The sequence below is a fragment of the Haematobia irritans genome, chromosome 3, assembly GCF_050003625.1.
Source record: "Haematobia irritans isolate KBUSLIRL chromosome 3, ASM5000362v1, whole genome shotgun sequence".
Taxonomy (NCBI): domain Eukaryota; kingdom Metazoa; phylum Arthropoda; class Insecta; order Diptera; family Muscidae; genus Haematobia; species Haematobia irritans.
Window position 1 is genome coordinate 106,907,166 of NC_134399.1, and position 17,724 is coordinate 106,924,889.

Consider the following 17,724-nt stretch of genomic DNA (forward strand, 5'->3'; position numbering starts at 1 on the left):
ACGGAGTACTATCAAAATGGTATCAAAAAATTGGAAGGTCGTTATAATCGTTGTATCGCTTTGAAGGGATCTATGCTGAATAATAAAAACGAATTTTGACAAAAAAATGTGATTTTCTTTGTTAGACCGGGGACTTATCAGCCAACCTGTTATGTATCAGAAAAGATACTGAGTAAGTTGTGAAATCCATTTCACAATTGTTATTCCCTTTTATCGAGACAATAGTGTGCAGACCAGAGTACGAAAATAAACGAAACGATTGACGTAAATATCATTCAAAGTCACACAGCTTTCAATTTTCGTGAATCGTTTTGTACGCAGATAAAAACATAACAACAAACATTTCAAAGCCCAAGAGAACAAAACAAAACGATTGCTTTAACACTCTTCGGGTTGCAGCAACAAGTTATTTCGTTCGGTAACGAAATGGAATAAAACGTTTGCAAACGATCATAACAATGGGACATAACCAAAAGTATTCTCATTTAGCAAAATAACTGGTGTTATTTTTCCAATAATAAATTGAACAAATTAAGGTGGGTACTATGTTCGGTTTTCGAGTTGGAAATCACTTTATTTTCGCGATTACTTTTCCTGAAATAATCAAAATTATAAACTAAAACCAAAATATTCCTGTAAAGTCTTGCCGAAATCTAGGGGAACAAGAAACTGCGCATCAATTGAATTAATTGATCTGCTTCATATTGAACTGTTTTAATAATGTAACCGCGAAAATTTCAACTCGAAAAGCGAATATAGTACTTACCTTAATACAAAAAAGAATAAAATTTGAGTTTTTTCTTATTGTAATGATTTAATAAGCTAACGTTTGCGAAACGTTTGCATTGAATGTGTGCTGTTTTGTTTTCTGTGTTCCACGAAGAATCGCAATTCTTTTCGGTATTGGTTGAGTTTGTACTCACGAACAAAAATAAAACAAAATCAAAGGCAAGTGCCGTTATCCTGGGTTTCGTTTTGTTTTAGTTATGTGGATTGTACGAATCGAAACAAATGGAAACATTTTGTTTTGTTTGTGTTTGTTCTCTGGTGCAGACACTATTTCTGCAGCAATTGGACGTGTCTCCCTATGTGGCACTAAGCTTGGCCCTCCGGCACACTCACCCGCTTCCAGGGCGGTCTCAACCCGCCGAAACCTAGCCCTGGGTATAACATTGGCATATAAAAAATTGAAAAAAAAACTGAACAAAACAAAACATGAAAACACAGTTTTATGCGGTTAAATGAGGCCTTTGTATAATATTGGCATATAAAAAAATTAAAAAAAAACTGAACAAAACTGAACAAAACCAAAACATGAAAACACAGTTTTATGCGGTTAAATGAGGCCTTTGGTGTATATAACCTGCCACTCTGCGCTTCCTTCCATAGTCCACGAGTACCTTATTACCTTTTAGTTAACCCCACTTTCCAAAACTTTTCCTACCTCACTCCTTTACACTTCACATTTTTCTCTCAATAAATTAAAAAGTCAGCACATAATTTGTCTTTTCAATATCATCTCAAAATACCATCAAAGATGTGTCCAGGTATGAAAGGTTAATTTTAATGTGTTAATATAGCAAACGTCCCCAGACAACTGTCCATGTTTGAGAAGTGTCCGGTTTTCAGAGTGTCGAAGTTTGAGAGGTTTCACTGTATTATAATTACAGTGAAACCTCTCAAACTTGGCCACTCTGAAAACCGGACACATCCCAAACATGGACTGTTGTTTGGGGACGATATATTAACATATTAATATTGATATATTAACATATTAAAATTAACCTGGACAAATCTCAAAGGTGGACAAAATTTAGGCGACCTTGGGTGCATTAGCGTAGCTAGACAATTTTCCTAGGGGGGGCTATAGCCCCCCTAGCTAAAAATTTATAGACTGAACTTATAGGTTCAATTAATGTTTTATTTCATAAAATTGAATAAAAAATTAGACATCAAAATAACTTGACAATTAATTTATAATAAAGCAACTAAAAGTAGTTCCACACTTTTCCCAGCAAAAAAATTGTGAGTTGTTCTAAAGGCACAACTTTAAAAATACTTCCAAAAATGTCCTCAATTATTTTAACTACACAGGAAGTTTTTTTACTTCATTTTTTTCATATTTTAATGTGTAATTTTTTTTTTTTTTTTTTTTTTTCAAAAAACTTCTAAATCCATTATAGAAAAATCGATAATTTTGGAAATTATTCGAGGAAAAACGTTTCAAACAAGCGTCAGAATGCATTAAAAATCATAAAAAATATAAAAATTATTTATTTGGGAAAATATCACAAAATTTTTTAATTCACATTCAAAACACTGAATTCGGATCTCACCTTAAGAAGTTATGCAAATTCATTACAACGGCTGTTGAAACGGCCGCCAATTTTGCACCACTTCTAGACCCAAAAAGAACATTTTCACTACTTTTTTGGCGACGCTTTTTCGCAGCATTATTAAGATATTAATTTATGAAAGAAGAGTTTTAATATCAATTACTATTTTTTAATTGACTAAACTAAATCAATCATAAGTTCAACCACAGCTTTATTTCATAAATATCTGACTTCAAACATTGCCATCGGCACTGCTACCACAACCCAAGTAATTCGATTGTTCATGAAAGTCTTTAGCGGAACTTTGTGCGATTGTATATACTTGTTTAATTTTTATAAAAATTAAAAAAACTATTGAAATTTATTGAAAAATGAAAAATCATAAATAGAGTTTCAAATTCTGGGGGGGGCTAAAATTTTTCTGGGGGGGGTCTAAGCCCCCTCCCCAGAGGCCTTCCTACGCTTATGCTTGGGTGTCCACCTTTCAGAGGTTTCACTGTACCTAACAATAAAATTCAAAAAGATTGGCTAATAATAGTTCAAAATTCTATATAAAAATAATTATCAAAAGAAAATTTAAATCAAAATTACAAAAATATTAGAAACATGAAAATAGGACCTACAAAGTTTCTCTTCTTAATAATTTTATCCCAAAAGGGGAATCAATTTACTCTATAAATTCTACCTAATTGAGTTCAGTTAAATATTTTTTTAACTAGCACATCACCCAACAAAAAATATAATGATAAGATCCCTAAGAATAGAAACCCCTTAAAGTACTAAAACAATACAAAAAATTGAAACATACAAATCTAAACGAAAGAGACAGTTAACTTTGAACAAAATAATGGCAAAAGACAATTACTAAAAAAAATCAAATTCTGATTGTCATTGAACATATACCGCGGTATTTCTGGGCATTTCCCCTCTCATAGTGTTATTAAAACTGTTAAATTGAAATACCCTTGGATTTTCATTTGGGGCGCTACCCACTATCTCTCTGGGATTTGTCTCATAATGGGGTTATACGGTCGGAAATTATTTTTAAAATTCAGTTCTTCCTTTTCTTAAAAAAAAAAAGTTCTTAAAAAAATATTCAATTTATATTCACTTTGACCCGATTAATCACTTCTTACTTTATTATAACTTTATCTTCGCTTGATATCCGTCTGTTTAAAGTGTACTTTGACTCTCTCACAAATGGCAACTTTTGATGCCTTTTGGTTCTATTTATGCCCTCTTATCGCTCAAACATAAGTTAAAAGTCCGTCATTAGACGACACTATTCGTCCTTTTCTATTCAAATTAAGTCTAAAGTCAATTCTTTCAAAATCGTTTTTATACCCTCCACCATAGGAAGGGGGTATATTAACTTTGTCATTCCGTTTGTAACACATCGAAATATTGATCTAAGACCCCATAAAGTATATATTCTGGGTCGTGGTGAAATTTTGAGTCGATCTGAGCATGTCCGTCCGTCTGTTGAAATCACGCTAACTTCCGAACGAAACAAGCTATCGACTTGAAACTTGGCATAAGTATTAATGTAGGTCGGATGGTATTGCAAATGTGCCATATCGGTCCACTTTTACGAGGCCTCTAAGAGAAGCAAATTTCATCCGATCTGGCTTAAATTTGGTACATGGTGTTAGTATATGGTCCCTAACAACCATGCAAAAATTGGTCCACATCGGTCCATAATTATATATAGCTCCCATATAAACCGATCCCTAGATTTGACCTCCGGAGCACCTTGGAAGAGCAAAATTCTGCCCATTCGGTTGAAATTTGGTACGCGATGTTAGTATATGGTATCCAACAACCATGCAGGAATTGTTTCCTATCAGTCCATAATTATATATAGCTCCAATATAAACCGATCGCCAGATTTGACCTCCGGTGCCTTTTGGAGAAGCAAAATTCATCCGATCTGGTTGAAATTTGGTACGTAGTCCATATCAGTCTATAATCATTTATAGCCCCCATATAAACCGATCCCGAGATTTGGTTTGGAGCCTCTTGGAGAAGCAAATTTCATCCGAGTGAGTTGAAATTTGTGGATGACAGTCTTTCGTAGAAGTTTCTACGCAATCCATGGTGGAGGGTACATAAGATTCGGCCTGGCCGAACTTAGGGCCGTATATACTTGTTACTAATTACTTTGTCGACCGTTGTCTATTTCATCGTCTCCATTCCCCATGCTTCGCTTGATTTATGAATGAACGAATCTCCCACTTAAACAGCCCTGTATTAGGAATACTACGACAGTGTAACAACGCCATCTCAATACTCGTTAACTGTCATCCACACACTCCGCCATCAACAACGCTACAAGCCAAAAGAAAAGAATTTAATAAAAACTATGTTGCAGCCTTATTTAGGCAATAAAATCAGCAGCATTTGTCCATTATTTGCTTAAGCTGCCTGTTAACAATAATAAATATGACTGGCCGCCAACTCATAGGCCTAAAACTATCGATTTATTAAAAAATATAATAAAAGCACAAATCTGCGCCACATAACTTAAATACGCACATAGCTAAGCCCACGTCTGCCACAATCTCGGGCTAGAAACTCCAATCATAACCATCCATGATTGCTTGGGCCTCCGCTGCCCCAAAGAAAAACACATAAAAGTGGCCTAAGCGCATCACCATACCAGTTTGGATATATATCGTTGGGCTTCCATGCCAGTGGTTGCACTGTTTGTTGTGTACCACTGGAAGTACCTCGGCTTGTACAGGTTTATGGTAGGCTTGAAGATACCAATTCGTGGACATACATAATAGCCATTCATTTGCTTTTAAATCTCACGGCATGTGTATGAAACAGAATAAAGTGGGATTGTCAGTGTTGAAACCAAAAACAAAGTGTGCAAAGTTGCAAAATTTATTTCACGGACAAAAACTATATGAAGACAAACGGACGGACATAGGTACATAAGGCAGAGGGGCAGCGGACGGTCTTTGAAACACGAGAAGCATAAAATGAAGCGGAAAGGAACTACTCGGCCATCGAAAACAAATGTCTAGACCGTACCTCCAAGGATATAATTTCCAAGTCCTCACAGATCGCCTCACTCTCAAATGAACTCAATAGAACAATAAATAATGGCAAAGTAGATCTTAGAACTCCAGCTGTACTTCTACACGATCAGGTACATGAACGGGGGGCTTAATGTTGTCGCAGATGCTTTATCCTACCAGTCAATGGAGACCTTACATAGATCCACTACCCAGACACTGAAAGAGCGCCCATGAATCAGGAAAAGTATTGCAGAGATTCGCAATAGGACAGTAAAGAGATCACCGTACAACCCAGCAAGTGAACATCACCCGAATATTAATTTAGGGTTTCAATATCAGTACTTTGAAAACCAACAGGAACACGCCAGACTTCATTGTGACCCGATGTTATTCCTCCAGTCACGAGTCTGCAGAAACAACCCCAGAGCTTGCGCAGCCTCTCTTGAACGAACGCATGTGCGGAGAGAGGACTCCACAACTTCGGAGTCTGAGGATTGGAAGCATAGCAGGCATAAGGAAAATCTGCATCTAAATCCAAACGGCTCGAGAATGCCCCGTTGGTGACCAACCGTCCCATTCCCAGTAGTTGTGGTCCTGGCGGCATCTAATGCGCTTTACAGACTATCAGTTATTCCGGATGGAATGTCGGTGTTTGTAAAGAATCTTACAGTGTGTCGGATCGATACGACTTGTCGGCGATGACTAAATAATCGGTAAATGTGTTATCGATCCCATAAACATGCAGCAGTATCGATTATGCCTTCGGATTTAACTTATAATGTGCACAATATATTGGATATGTTCGACACGAGCACTGTCGTCCGGAATAACTGTTAGTCTGTAAAGCGCATAAAGCAATAATACCAGTCACTTATCTGGAGAGTTGCGACAAGAACTACAGTTTCACATCCACATTGGTGTTCCATCACGAACATCGGCGACGAAAACATGTGTTACCAATCCCACGACGGCGGGTTCTATGCACCGGAATTACCCTATGGATCCAACTCATCGGCGAGTGACTGCCACATCACTGTACGTGTTTCGTCCGTCATTTTGTGCTAGAGGAGGTGCATCCCGAGGACCATGGTACTGTTCAATCTTCCGAAACCAAACTCATCATTGTTCGGTTTAGGTGTAACCGGTGCTTGGAATGGGTGCACTTCCGGAACTGCTCCGGCTTAACATCGTTACGGGAGTATAGTTATACTGACTACGTGGCTGCATGCTTTGCCAACGAAAACAGTAGTGAGTCATCAGATAATGCGACCCCGACATCTCCCGCATAACAATATTCTCCGCAGTAGTACCTTACACCTAATATTGTTGTGTCAGTTCCGGAAAGTGCAGCATTTTTTTCAATTTAATTGCAACGGGCTCCGAGGTAAGTTTAGTGATATTATAGACTTTACGAATCGGAAAGAATCAGGGTCGCGGCGATCCAAGAGACGAAGCTTAATGACACCTGTAGCTTCCGCTATTGTGATGGATACAATGTGCTACGTAAAGATCATGGCAGAGGTGATGTTGGTGACCTGGCTTTCATATTACACCGTTCCATGCAGTCAAGTCTGGGGCTGCCGAGACACGAGTTATGCAACGTGTATATATCGGAGGTTGGTTTATAACCCAAACATTAAGTGGCTGTTGTGGCGTTAATGCCCACTATGAACTTTGGCATTCTCACGGTGAACGAAGAAACTCCCACTAGAATTATGGGCTGCAATTCGTCAGATATTTCATTAGCGTCACCGATAAATAGCACATCCTGGTAACCCGTCATTTGACTGGGATCATACCACCTCCCCATAATTCCCCCATTAAGCAACTCTCCCATTTCATAATCTCTGAACGCCGGACGTACATCAACAAAAAAAGGCAACTAGGACTGATCGTCGCTTTAGTGAGCTCCCGCCCCTTCCATGTTCACGTTGCTCAGAGGGAGTTCCAGGGCATCATCAACGCATCAGCCCTCGCTTCATACCCGCTGGTAGAATTGCCAAGGTGAGGCCCAACTGCACAGCAGAAGCGGAGAGAATCGCAGACGAGCTTCATCTAGAGATTAGTAAGATAGTCGACGAGCACAAACGGAACACATGGTTAGAGCACCTGAAGCAATGTAACCTAGGCACAGGAACAGGTAAGTTGTGGTCAGTGAAAGCCGTCTCGAACCCCGATACAACGGATGATGGGATTTCAGTGACATCTGGCGGCGTGACGGTGAGCGACCCGAAGAGATGCGCCAGAATTTTCATCCGACAGTTTGTCGAGTATCCCGAGAGCGAAAAGGAGAGTCACTCGTCGCTTAGTAGTCTCCGAGCCGATGATACATCTCAATTTACCATTGCCGAAGTTACCAATGTCATATACAGCGCGAAACCATCCAAGGCGCAGGACTCGACGGAATTTCTGTGCTGTGGGAGTCACCGCGGTGCAATGGTTAGCATGCCCGCCTTGCATACACAAGGCCGTGGGTTCGATTCCTGCCTCGACGAAACACCAAACAGATCTTCAACGGTGGATTACCCCACCTCAGTAATGCTGGTGACATTTCTGAGGTTTCGAAGCTTCTCTAAGTGGTTTCATTACAATGTGGAACGCCGTTCGGACTCGGCTATAAAAAGGAGGTCCCTTGTCATTGAGCTTAATGTGGAATCGGACAGCACTCAGTGATAAGAGAGAAGTTCACCAATGTGGTACCACAATGGACTGAATAGTCTAAGTGGGCCTGATACATCGGGCTGCCACCTTATCTAACCTAACTTAACCTAATGCTAAAGCATCTGGGTATACTAGGAGCTGAGCACCTGACCAGACTCCTTAATTTTTTCTTGGAATCACTCATTATACCCAATATCTGGAAGATGGGTAGGGTGACTCCACTACTAAAGTGGAAGTAAACATGGATTCCGGAAAGTACATAGCACCATGACTGCTTTGCATTTCTGCTTAATCAGCCCAATCCCTGTCATAGGACGGTCCTCGTGTTGCTTGACCTATCGAAGGCGTTCGATACGGTCAACTATGCCACCCTCTTCGATGAAATAGAGAATACGTCCTACCGGAGGAACCAAGCTTTTGGTTTGGCGAGGGCGCCAGTCGTAAGTGGAATTTATAATCCCAATTGTGTTGTCGAATGTCGCTTGGCTGAACGGCACATGAACATAAGAAACTGATGCAAGATTGCACTCAATTATGGTGGTGTCTTATGCGCCGTACAGACTATAAGTTTATAAAGAATCTTAAGCGGACCTTAGACGGACAGATAAACCCTACAACAGAGGTTCACGTGTTTGTTGTGTGTTGACTCAAGTTTTGCCGTTACACTGCACGAACAAATATGATAACAACATGAAAAACTAACAGCCTGTTTCTGTATGTCGATCGAGCTCTATCAATCGACTGAAATGGAAACAAACAGCTGAATTTATAACCAAGCATAGACCAAGAAAATATAGAGACATACCTTGATAATTCACCATGGTTTTGTTTATTTGCAGTGCGCAGTCATTCCACTCAATTGCACAGTCAAGTGACTCAATTTCTTTTTGGAAAACGAGAATTACTGTACAAATCAGTCAATTTGCATTACAAAAAAGGTGTGGATGTATAGAATTTTATATGCTGTTACAATATTTGGTGTTTCATCAAGAAAACAAAGGAAAGAAAACAAATTAACGGCAAATTAAAAAATCACTCAATTGCAGACGAAAAAGAGCCATCAACGGTGTGCAGACAAACTACAGCGCTGTGAATTCACTTGAGATGTCTATACCTTCCTTGGTCTATGTAACCAAGAATCAATCAGCTGTTTCTATGCATTTCAGTCGATCGATAGAGATCGTTCGACATACGGAAACAGGATGTAAGACGAAAAATAAACATTAACAATGAAGATGTACGAAATGTTATGAGCGAAGCCATCTTAATGTAAATGGCAAAACAATTATTCCTGAAATAATCCACATTTAATAAATTACAAATTATTTTATGAATTTCAAAATACTTCTCGCCTATTTTTTCATTGAATGGAAGTAAAATTTTTCGACGTGTTTGCATCAATTCTGATTTAGACAAACGATTTGTGTCAGGGTTTATACGACCGTATAAGTTCCCCTTTACAGCTGGGGCGGTTTCTAAGAATTGTCCGAGGTAAGTAAAATATCGATAAATGTGTTATCGATCCCATTAACTTGCTGCAGTATCGATTATGTCTTCGCACATAAACTTATAGTCTGGACGGCGCATTATTGATATGGAAAGCTACTTCGAGCTCCCGTTCTTAGGCTCAATTTTTCGTACGTGCACTTGCTTATGCGGCGTGCAGACTGTAAGTCTATCCGGACGGAATGTCTGTGCTTGTAAAGAATCTGCGGAATCGATTATAGTGTGACCAATATCTGGGATATATTCGACACCAGCACTGTCGTCCGGATAAACTTATAATCTGGACGGCGACCCAATAAACACAGGATGAGCGTTTTTCAAATGCAACACCTCTTCAGTTTGAGGGTAAATATAATTTTCAACATAAATTCAACTTGACTTGAAAAAGCTCATCTTCAATACATCTTCAAGTTGTTTGCGAATTACAACCAATTTGGCAAAATGTTGACGAAAACTTTGAAAATGTGTTGTAGATAATTGGAGAAAACGTTGACAAAACACTACCCTGAAATGCAACGAAAAAACCACATGGTTTTTAATACTACTTTGGACAACAAAGTTCGTGGAAGAAATACAAAAATGTGGAAATTTTTTAATAATCAATTGAAATTGCTTATAATAATTGGTAAGTAAAACTAAAACACGAAATGAAAACTTTAAGGAAGTCACTAAACTCAAATCTCTTTGCAGAAGACTAAAATATTTGGATGCTGATTCTTGGACACATTAAGAGGCTGGCCGATGAACAATGGTAGTGGCTTATCGAGAAGAGAAAGTTTCCATAAATCAAAGTGCAACCAAAAAAACTTGGTATTTATGCTTTTCCATATCAACAACTACTGGATGATAATTCGCATCACATCGATAGTTTAATTTACATCGCATCATCGGTTTAATTTGTTATTTTGCTGGAAATTTATTCCAATTATCTGGTCATCAAGTTCCTGAAAATTGCCAGTATTTTAATAAAAACAATTTTGTAACACCAACGTTCTTGAGGAAATCACGAAGTACGTGGTCAGTTGGAAGAAATACAAATTGGTAAGTCAAAATAAAAAGTGAAATGAAAACATAATGGAAATCACAAAACTCGATTGTTTTGCAGAAAACTAAAATCATTGGATGGTATATTCTTGGAAGATGTTGGCCGATGAAAAACCAATGAAGGAAACAACAAAGAAAAGTTTTCAGAAAACTTACAAAGTGCAACCAATTAAAACAAAGTGCAACAATTCCTATATCAAGAACTTCTGGATGAAAATGTGCATTACATCAATTTACATCCCGTCATCAGGTTGATATTTTGTGATTTCCTCTTGCTGGAATCTATTCTAACACACAAGCCAGCAAGTTCCTCGATAGTAATTATTTCAAATTGCCAGCATATTAATTAATAGTTATTTGACACCAACATTATGGAGGAAATGGAATTATACGTGTAAAAATGTTTAAGATATTTAAAGTTGTATTCATAGTTTTATTTATTAATACGTTTAATAAGATAATTACATTTTGATTATCATTTTTATATATTATTAATGTTATTTTTAAGATTATTATATTTGTTAACGAAAAAAATAATAAAATTTACAAAATCCCTAGAAATTTAGTATTGACTTTCAGTTAGAACTAGGATTGACTTTCATACAAATTGTGGTTTGAAAGTATTCGCAACAATGCTAATTTTTTATTTTTCTCACGTTGAAAACTGTTTGAGAAATTATTGAGCAGCGGTGCATTTCAATTTGAGGATTACAATTGAGAAATTATTGCTATTGTGTTGAATTTTACTGTTGAGGGTAATGTCTGTTTTTTGTTGAGAACGCGATTTTCTCAACAATTTCTCAACTTGAATATTACCCTAATCCTTTGAAAAAATGTTTGAAAAATTATTGAATTTTAGTATTTTTCAAACGTTTGTGTTTATTGGGGAATTAGGTAAACGTTTTTGGGAGTTTGTCACTTGCTCTATTGGGAACTTTGATTCTGTTCGTGCAAATGCTTTAACTTTTTTCTTTGGTGTAAGGTTGTGTTTCATCGCAAGATTTTCAAGTTTTTAGCCATTTGATTGCCACTACGGTGTGGATTTCGTTATTATTCAAATCATTCCAGTTAATGTTGCAGTTTTTGGACTACCACCAAGGTGTTTGGCAACTAATGGTAGTATCATTGTATCCATTTAATGTTTTAAATCCTGAATTGCCAATCAATTACTCCCTAGTGTTTGTAAAATCATTCTAAATATTTGTGATTACTTACTGATAACATAAAATTTGATGAGCTTCACTGAGTGGTTGTTTTGGCAGATAGTAAGATGGTTTCTCCAAAATATCACTGTCATTCAACTTGAGTATGTCAAAGCATTTTGCAAAATACGAATTTGGATGAATGGAAATGAATGGTTTCAAGAAAGTATGGAAAAATTGTTGAGAACCGCCTTTGCAATAATTAAATTCATCGGAAATGGCAATTTTTGGATAGAAACCCGACACAATAACCAGCTTCAACAACAATACATCGCGAAGTTTATCAGTCTTAGAAGATTTTATCAATATCTGAAAGTATAGTGAGCATGTTGAATTTGTTTTTATACAAATGATTTTCGTCATATATTAACCTCTAATTTGGCTGCATCATTGTATAAACGAAAATCGACATCTCTAATATCATCTTCTCCGTCATCAAAATTATCCTCTGCTTCATTATTATGGTGTTTGAGCAATTTCCTCTTTCGTGGTTCTTGATACTTTTGTTTGCGTTTAATGGCCTTTAGCATTCGCACTTCCCCATGGCGTTTGGCTCTTTCAGAACTTGTCAAATGGTCATCCTTAAACTTATTTGTTGTCATATTGCAAGATTCCAAAATATTTTGGAATTGATTGCGAAGTTTTGTAATTTCATAAAATCTAGAAAAAATGTTGTAGTGTAGTTATAAAGATTTACCTATCTTGTGTGATACAATCAAATAACCTCACCTTTGTTCTTCGATACCAAGTTTGTGGCACCATTTTCGAGTATTCTCTCTATTTTGCCATTTTAGTTGTAACCATTCATGGTAAGCTCTTAGTAATGTGAAAATATCCCCCTGATCCGATTCTAGATGGGCGCGAGCCTCCTAGAAAGATTATATGAAACGTGATTTAAATTTACACTTTTTCTAAATTTCTAAAAGTAATAATTACCTCACATTTTGGATCGGTGTAAGCACGATTCGTAAATGGGTTTTGTACACTCATAACTGCAGCAAGCGTTAAAATCTTTTCAACGTCTGGGAAAACACAACCCATTAATAACATTTTACCAATAGAAATGTCAACAGGTAAGTTAGATAAAGATTTCCCTAGAGCGGTTATTTTTTCATCTGGTGTCAAGGCGTTCTGGAATATATAATATTTAGTATATATTATTATTAGTTTATAATGTGAACTACAAAACACTAAATTTACATGATATTTTAATCCCAAAATAGTCTGCTCAATGCTTTCATCTTCCGGAGATTCGATAAATGGAAATTGTCGGACATTTGGTAGTCCCATTGATACCATTTGCAAGAGAATGCTATCAAGTGGTACACGGAATATTTCTGGAGTGGGATAGGCCTCAAAAGAACTGTACTGCTTTTCACTAAATAGTCGGAAACATGTCTTTAACAAAAAATGTCAAAAAGAAAAATATTTTGAAAATATTATTAATTTTCCATAAAAATAATTACATTTTCTATGATTAATATAATTAAATTAATTAATTGATTCAATAATTTTTGGCAATTGACTATTTTTTAAAACTCAAGACTTTAATTGGAAAATTTTCGAGAATTTTTTTCTGTGTACAGTTAATATATAATAATTATAATAAAGTTGAGCTATTCTTTTTAAAATCAACATCCAAAGAAATTTGTTAGTAGAAAAGGCAAAAAAGTCTGCTAAAATAGCAAAAAGTATGCTGAAAAATGGACAGTAGTCGTTGTTTGCTGAAATAGCAAACATTGTCTGCTATTTTTTAAGCTCGATTACACTAAAACAGTTTTAGTTTGGCTGAGACAAATAAAAATATAAACTTAGGGGCTATAGTAGCACAATTAAAACAATATTTTATGAATATCTATAGTATATTTGCCCAAAAATCTGAATATTTATCAAATTGAGGCATAACAGCAAACAAAATGTTTGCCGATCGTAAGGATATTATAGTGCAAAAATATACCAAAAACTACTTTTAGTTCCTAAATATGCTTTGGGGAAAAATTTATAACCCAAAAATTTTATAATTTATTGTTCGCTAGACTTTAAAGTACAAAAATATAACAGCAGATATCGACTGCTGTTTTAGCAGACTTTTCTCTATGAGTGTAACAAAACTTGGAGAGAATGGTTCAAAACATCAACTGAATAAGTGTTCATCCTTTAGAATAGAAGTGTAATGTAACCTCGATAGCGATGTCTGATTGTTATGCCATAGATTTTAACATTAACCGGAATGTGTCCCTGTATCAAATAGTGTGGTTGAGGAATTGGTTGCGGATATTCTCGAAGTGAAATAACAGGTAAAATCAACAACGCAGATGCAGATGTCATAAATAAAGTTGTCCGCATATAATACAATCTCAGCGCCGTTAGGAGGAGTTGGAATCGATTGCATGTGTACTTGTGCTGTCCATGTTGTAAATAATGTGACTGAGAAGTTAGTGGCGGGCCCGCTTGCACGTCTTCCGCATGTGATACAAGTTCAACGTCGTTTGGAATATGATTTATATATAGGGCTGAAAATTGCCGGAGATATCACACCACGTTGGCGAAATCCTTGGAATCCCCACGAGGCCTTATCCCGTGAATACGAGATGGGGAGGGAGCTCACTAAAGCGGAGGTCGGTGTGGTTTTTGAAGCCGTCTTAGTTGGCTTTTTTCCTTGGCTTGGTGTTTACCGATTACAAAATCTGAGGATCAGTCAATGGAGAAAATTATGAAGAACTTGTCAGATCTCAGTGAAATGACGTGCTGCCAGGACACGTCATTTATCACACCAGGAGAGGCTAGTGATATGTTTGGCGAACTGCTGCAATCACCCATAATTCTCGAGGGGCCTATTCGTTCACAGTGCAAAATGAGGAGTCATCCATCTACTATGCCAAAATTACGCATCCCCATGAGAGAAAGACAAAGTTCCTGGTGGACATTGCAGTTGATGTGTGCACGAAATTGTCGTGACAAACGAACATTATTGTAACTCGCGCGACAGCAGCTATTGGCTCTGATGGCAACAACTGGGCATGAGCGTGATTGCGAATCAAATGTGGTGTGGTTAATGAATCAAATGTGGTGCGTGGACGTGAATCACGAAGGTAATCTGTTCGTGAGTACCAAATTTTGAGGAATGCTTACGAGCTAAAATCACTTATAGTTTAGATACACCTATGCGTGAGTATGCGTGAATACTAATATTCCATTTGTATGTGTGAATCGATAAAAAAGCGTGAGTGTAGAAGAATACAACATCAGACACCGACTGCAGTTTTAGCAGACTTTTCTATGTACATACATAAGTCATGTTCGACAAAATGAAGAAAGCAATAAGAATATTATTATTTATACTTTATCATACCCCTGGACCTGTACGTCCTGCGCGACCTTTACGTTGTTCTGCCGAAGATTTGGATACCCAGAATTCTTTCAATCGTTGGCCTTTACAGGATGAATCATAGGACATTTCCTTAACTTTCCCCGAGTCAACAACAAAACGTATTCCGTCCACTGTTAAAGATGTTTCGGCAATATTTGTGGAAACAATGCATTTACGCATTGCTTCAGGAGCATAATCGAATACCTAGAATTTTTGGATGATTTTTGTACGTAACTACTGCACGATATCAATATTTTGCTATATACCTTATCTTGTTCTGCTAAAGACAGACCACTATGCAAAGGTAAAATAATCCAGTGAGATTGTTGTTCGGCATATTCCTTAGCAGCATCGCATACAGTTGTTATTTCATTAACTCCACTTACAAATATCAATACATCACCACGATCACTAGCTGAAAATTGCAAAAATAAGTAGAAAAGGTTTTATGTTTGCCCAAGGTCAATGTCACCTTCTTGCCCAGATCAACTTTAAAAGTTGATCGTGGGATATGGTGGCTAATAGGGGCGCAGGAACGAAAAAACATATTTTACCCACTCTAGGCTATGGTAACACTATAATTACACATCTAAAACTATATAATACGTACGTGAATATTTCTCGTCAATCAAATTTAATACTTGGACAAATGGTGCAGGATCTAGACGTCCGGATGCCTTCTGTGAGCGTGATGATGTTTTTGCTTGTAGCTCTAGTGAAGGTGGTGGCATATATACCGTTTTTATAGGATATAATCTTCCGGGCACTTGTAAAAGTTTTGCTCCTTCTTCTTTGAAATAACTGTGAAATAGTTCGACATTTATGGTTGCAGACATGAGGATCAATTTAAGATTTGGTTTGGCCCTTAGCAAACATTTTGTGACACCTAATAAAAAGTCACCAAACAGATTGCGTTCATGTATTTCGTCCAATATTAAAACATCATATTGTTCCAAATTGCTTTCCAAAGCCAACTAAAGAAAACGATTTTGCATTGTGTATGAAAGAACTTCAATTAATTCGTTCCTACCTGTCTAAGTAGTAAGCCTTCGGTTATAAAAAGTATATTTGTATGTTGTGTCTTATTTTTCTCAAATCGTATTTGAAATCCTACTTTTGATCCATAATCGTCCAACATTTCGTGGGCCACACGCTTCGAAAGCGATATACACGCTAAACGGCGAGGTTGTGTGCAAGCTGCAATGTACATGTTTACACGATAGAAATACGGGCTCTCAATAGCAGGCCGTTAGTATCCTCTTACCAATGCTTTTGTAACCAAATTCATATAAATACTGTGGGACTTGCGTGGATTTACCACAGCCAGTATCTCCAGCAACAATTAAAACCCTCGTTTCATTAAGGGACGTCTTCAATAAACTCTTGTATTTGTAAATGGGCAGGTTTTGTTGGGTCTTCCTCAGCTTCTTGATTTTAGCAAATCTCTCCTTCTGTTTAAAGTCCAAATATATCAACATGATTTCTTGGAACTGCTTCATGCGTAAAGTGGTGGCATGTGAATCGTGAAGCGATGTACTTTTCTTTGCGTCTTCACTAAGACGAAGAGGTATGCAATTAAGCTTGTGTGTCTTTGACATATCATTCATTTCTTCCTCTAATGGCTGTGGAAGAATTGATTGACCAATATTTTTAAGCATAGCCTCATATTTGTTTACAAATTTCCAGAAATCGTTGCGGTCTTCAATGATGTTATGGCGCATATCACGACTGGATAACAAATGGTCAAATGACGATTTGAAGTCACAAAACGAAAATTCTGTTAAGTTGGTGACTTGATTTTTAATTTTTGATTTATCCATTATGGACTTTATGCGGAATTAGCTTAAAATTTCAATGAAACTTTGTTTACAAACTACTCCCTACCAATTCACACATAGACCAAGAAAATATAGAGACATACCTTGATAATTCACCATGGTTTTGTTTATTTGCAGTGCGCAGTGATTCCACTCAATTGCGCAGTCAAGTGACTCAATTTCTTTTTGGAAAACAAGAATTACCATACAAATCAGTCAATTTGCATTACAAAAAAGGTGTGGATGTATAGAATTTTACATGTTTTTCCAATATTTGGTGTTTCATCAAAAGAACAAAGGAAAGAAAACAAATTAAAGCCAAATTAAAAAATCACTCAATTGCCGACGAAAAAGAGCCCAAGAAAATATAGAGACATACCTTGATAATTCACCATGGTTTTGTTTATTTGCAGTGCGCAGTCACTCCACTCAATTGCGCAGTCAAGTGACTTAATTTATTTTTGGAAAACGAGAATTATCGTACAAATAAGTCAATTTGCATTACAAAAAAAGTGTGGATGTATAGAATTTTATAAGCTTTTTCAATATTTGGTGTTTCATCAAAAGAACAAAGGAATGAAAACAAATTAAAGCCAAATTAAAAAATCACTCAATTGCAGACGAAAAAGAGCCCTCTACGGTGTGCAGACAAACTACAGCGCTGTGAATTCACTTTCGTTGTCTATACCTTCCTTGGTCTATGATGTTATGGTCATGATACAAAAAACTGGTAGTAAACTCTAGGGTGATACCCCCAGGGTA

The 17,724-nt window shown here is 36.9% G+C and overlaps 1 protein-coding gene and 1 long non-coding RNA gene across 4 annotated transcripts in view; one reads left to right on the forward strand and one right to left on the reverse strand.

Moving 5' to 3' along the window:
- The window catches only part of LOC142231688 (putative ATP-dependent RNA helicase DHX34), a 20,190-nt gene extending 3,151 nt beyond the window's left edge, over window positions 1–17,039 (reverse strand). The window contains exons 1-10 of one of the 2 annotated variants that reach the window (XM_075302313.1): window positions 16,410–17,039; window positions 16,176–16,342; window positions 15,756–16,119; window positions 15,412–15,560; window positions 15,128–15,349; window positions 12,976–13,173; window positions 12,712–12,906; window positions 12,505–12,644; window positions 12,147–12,435; window positions 11,789–12,084 (exon numbers count right to left, since the gene is read on the reverse strand). In XM_075302313.1, the coding sequence (XP_075158428.1) occupies window positions 11,789–12,084; window positions 12,147–12,435; window positions 12,505–12,644; window positions 12,712–12,906; window positions 12,976–13,173; window positions 15,128–15,349; window positions 15,412–15,560; window positions 15,756–16,119; window positions 16,176–16,342; window positions 16,410–16,965 (2,576 nt within the window). In that variant the 5' untranslated portion in view covers window positions 16,966–17,039. The remainder of the gene's footprint in view (window positions 1–11,788; window positions 12,085–12,146; window positions 12,436–12,504; window positions 12,645–12,711; window positions 12,907–12,975; window positions 13,174–15,127; window positions 15,350–15,411; window positions 15,561–15,755; window positions 16,120–16,175; window positions 16,343–16,409) is intronic. The other variant, XM_075302314.1, reaches the window with a different exon arrangement.
- On the forward strand, window positions 9,817–11,134 carry LOC142231690 (uncharacterized). 2 transcript variants are annotated; one of them, XR_012720866.1, is made up of 4 exons: window positions 9,817–9,874; window positions 9,941–10,154; window positions 10,220–10,570; window positions 10,635–11,134. It is a non-coding gene; the product is annotated as an uncharacterized LOC142231690 (long non-coding RNA). The 2 variants fall into 2 exon arrangements; XR_012720865.1 differs by having other exon boundaries at window positions 9,829–10,154.
- Window positions 17,040–17,724: the final 685 nt, after the last annotated feature.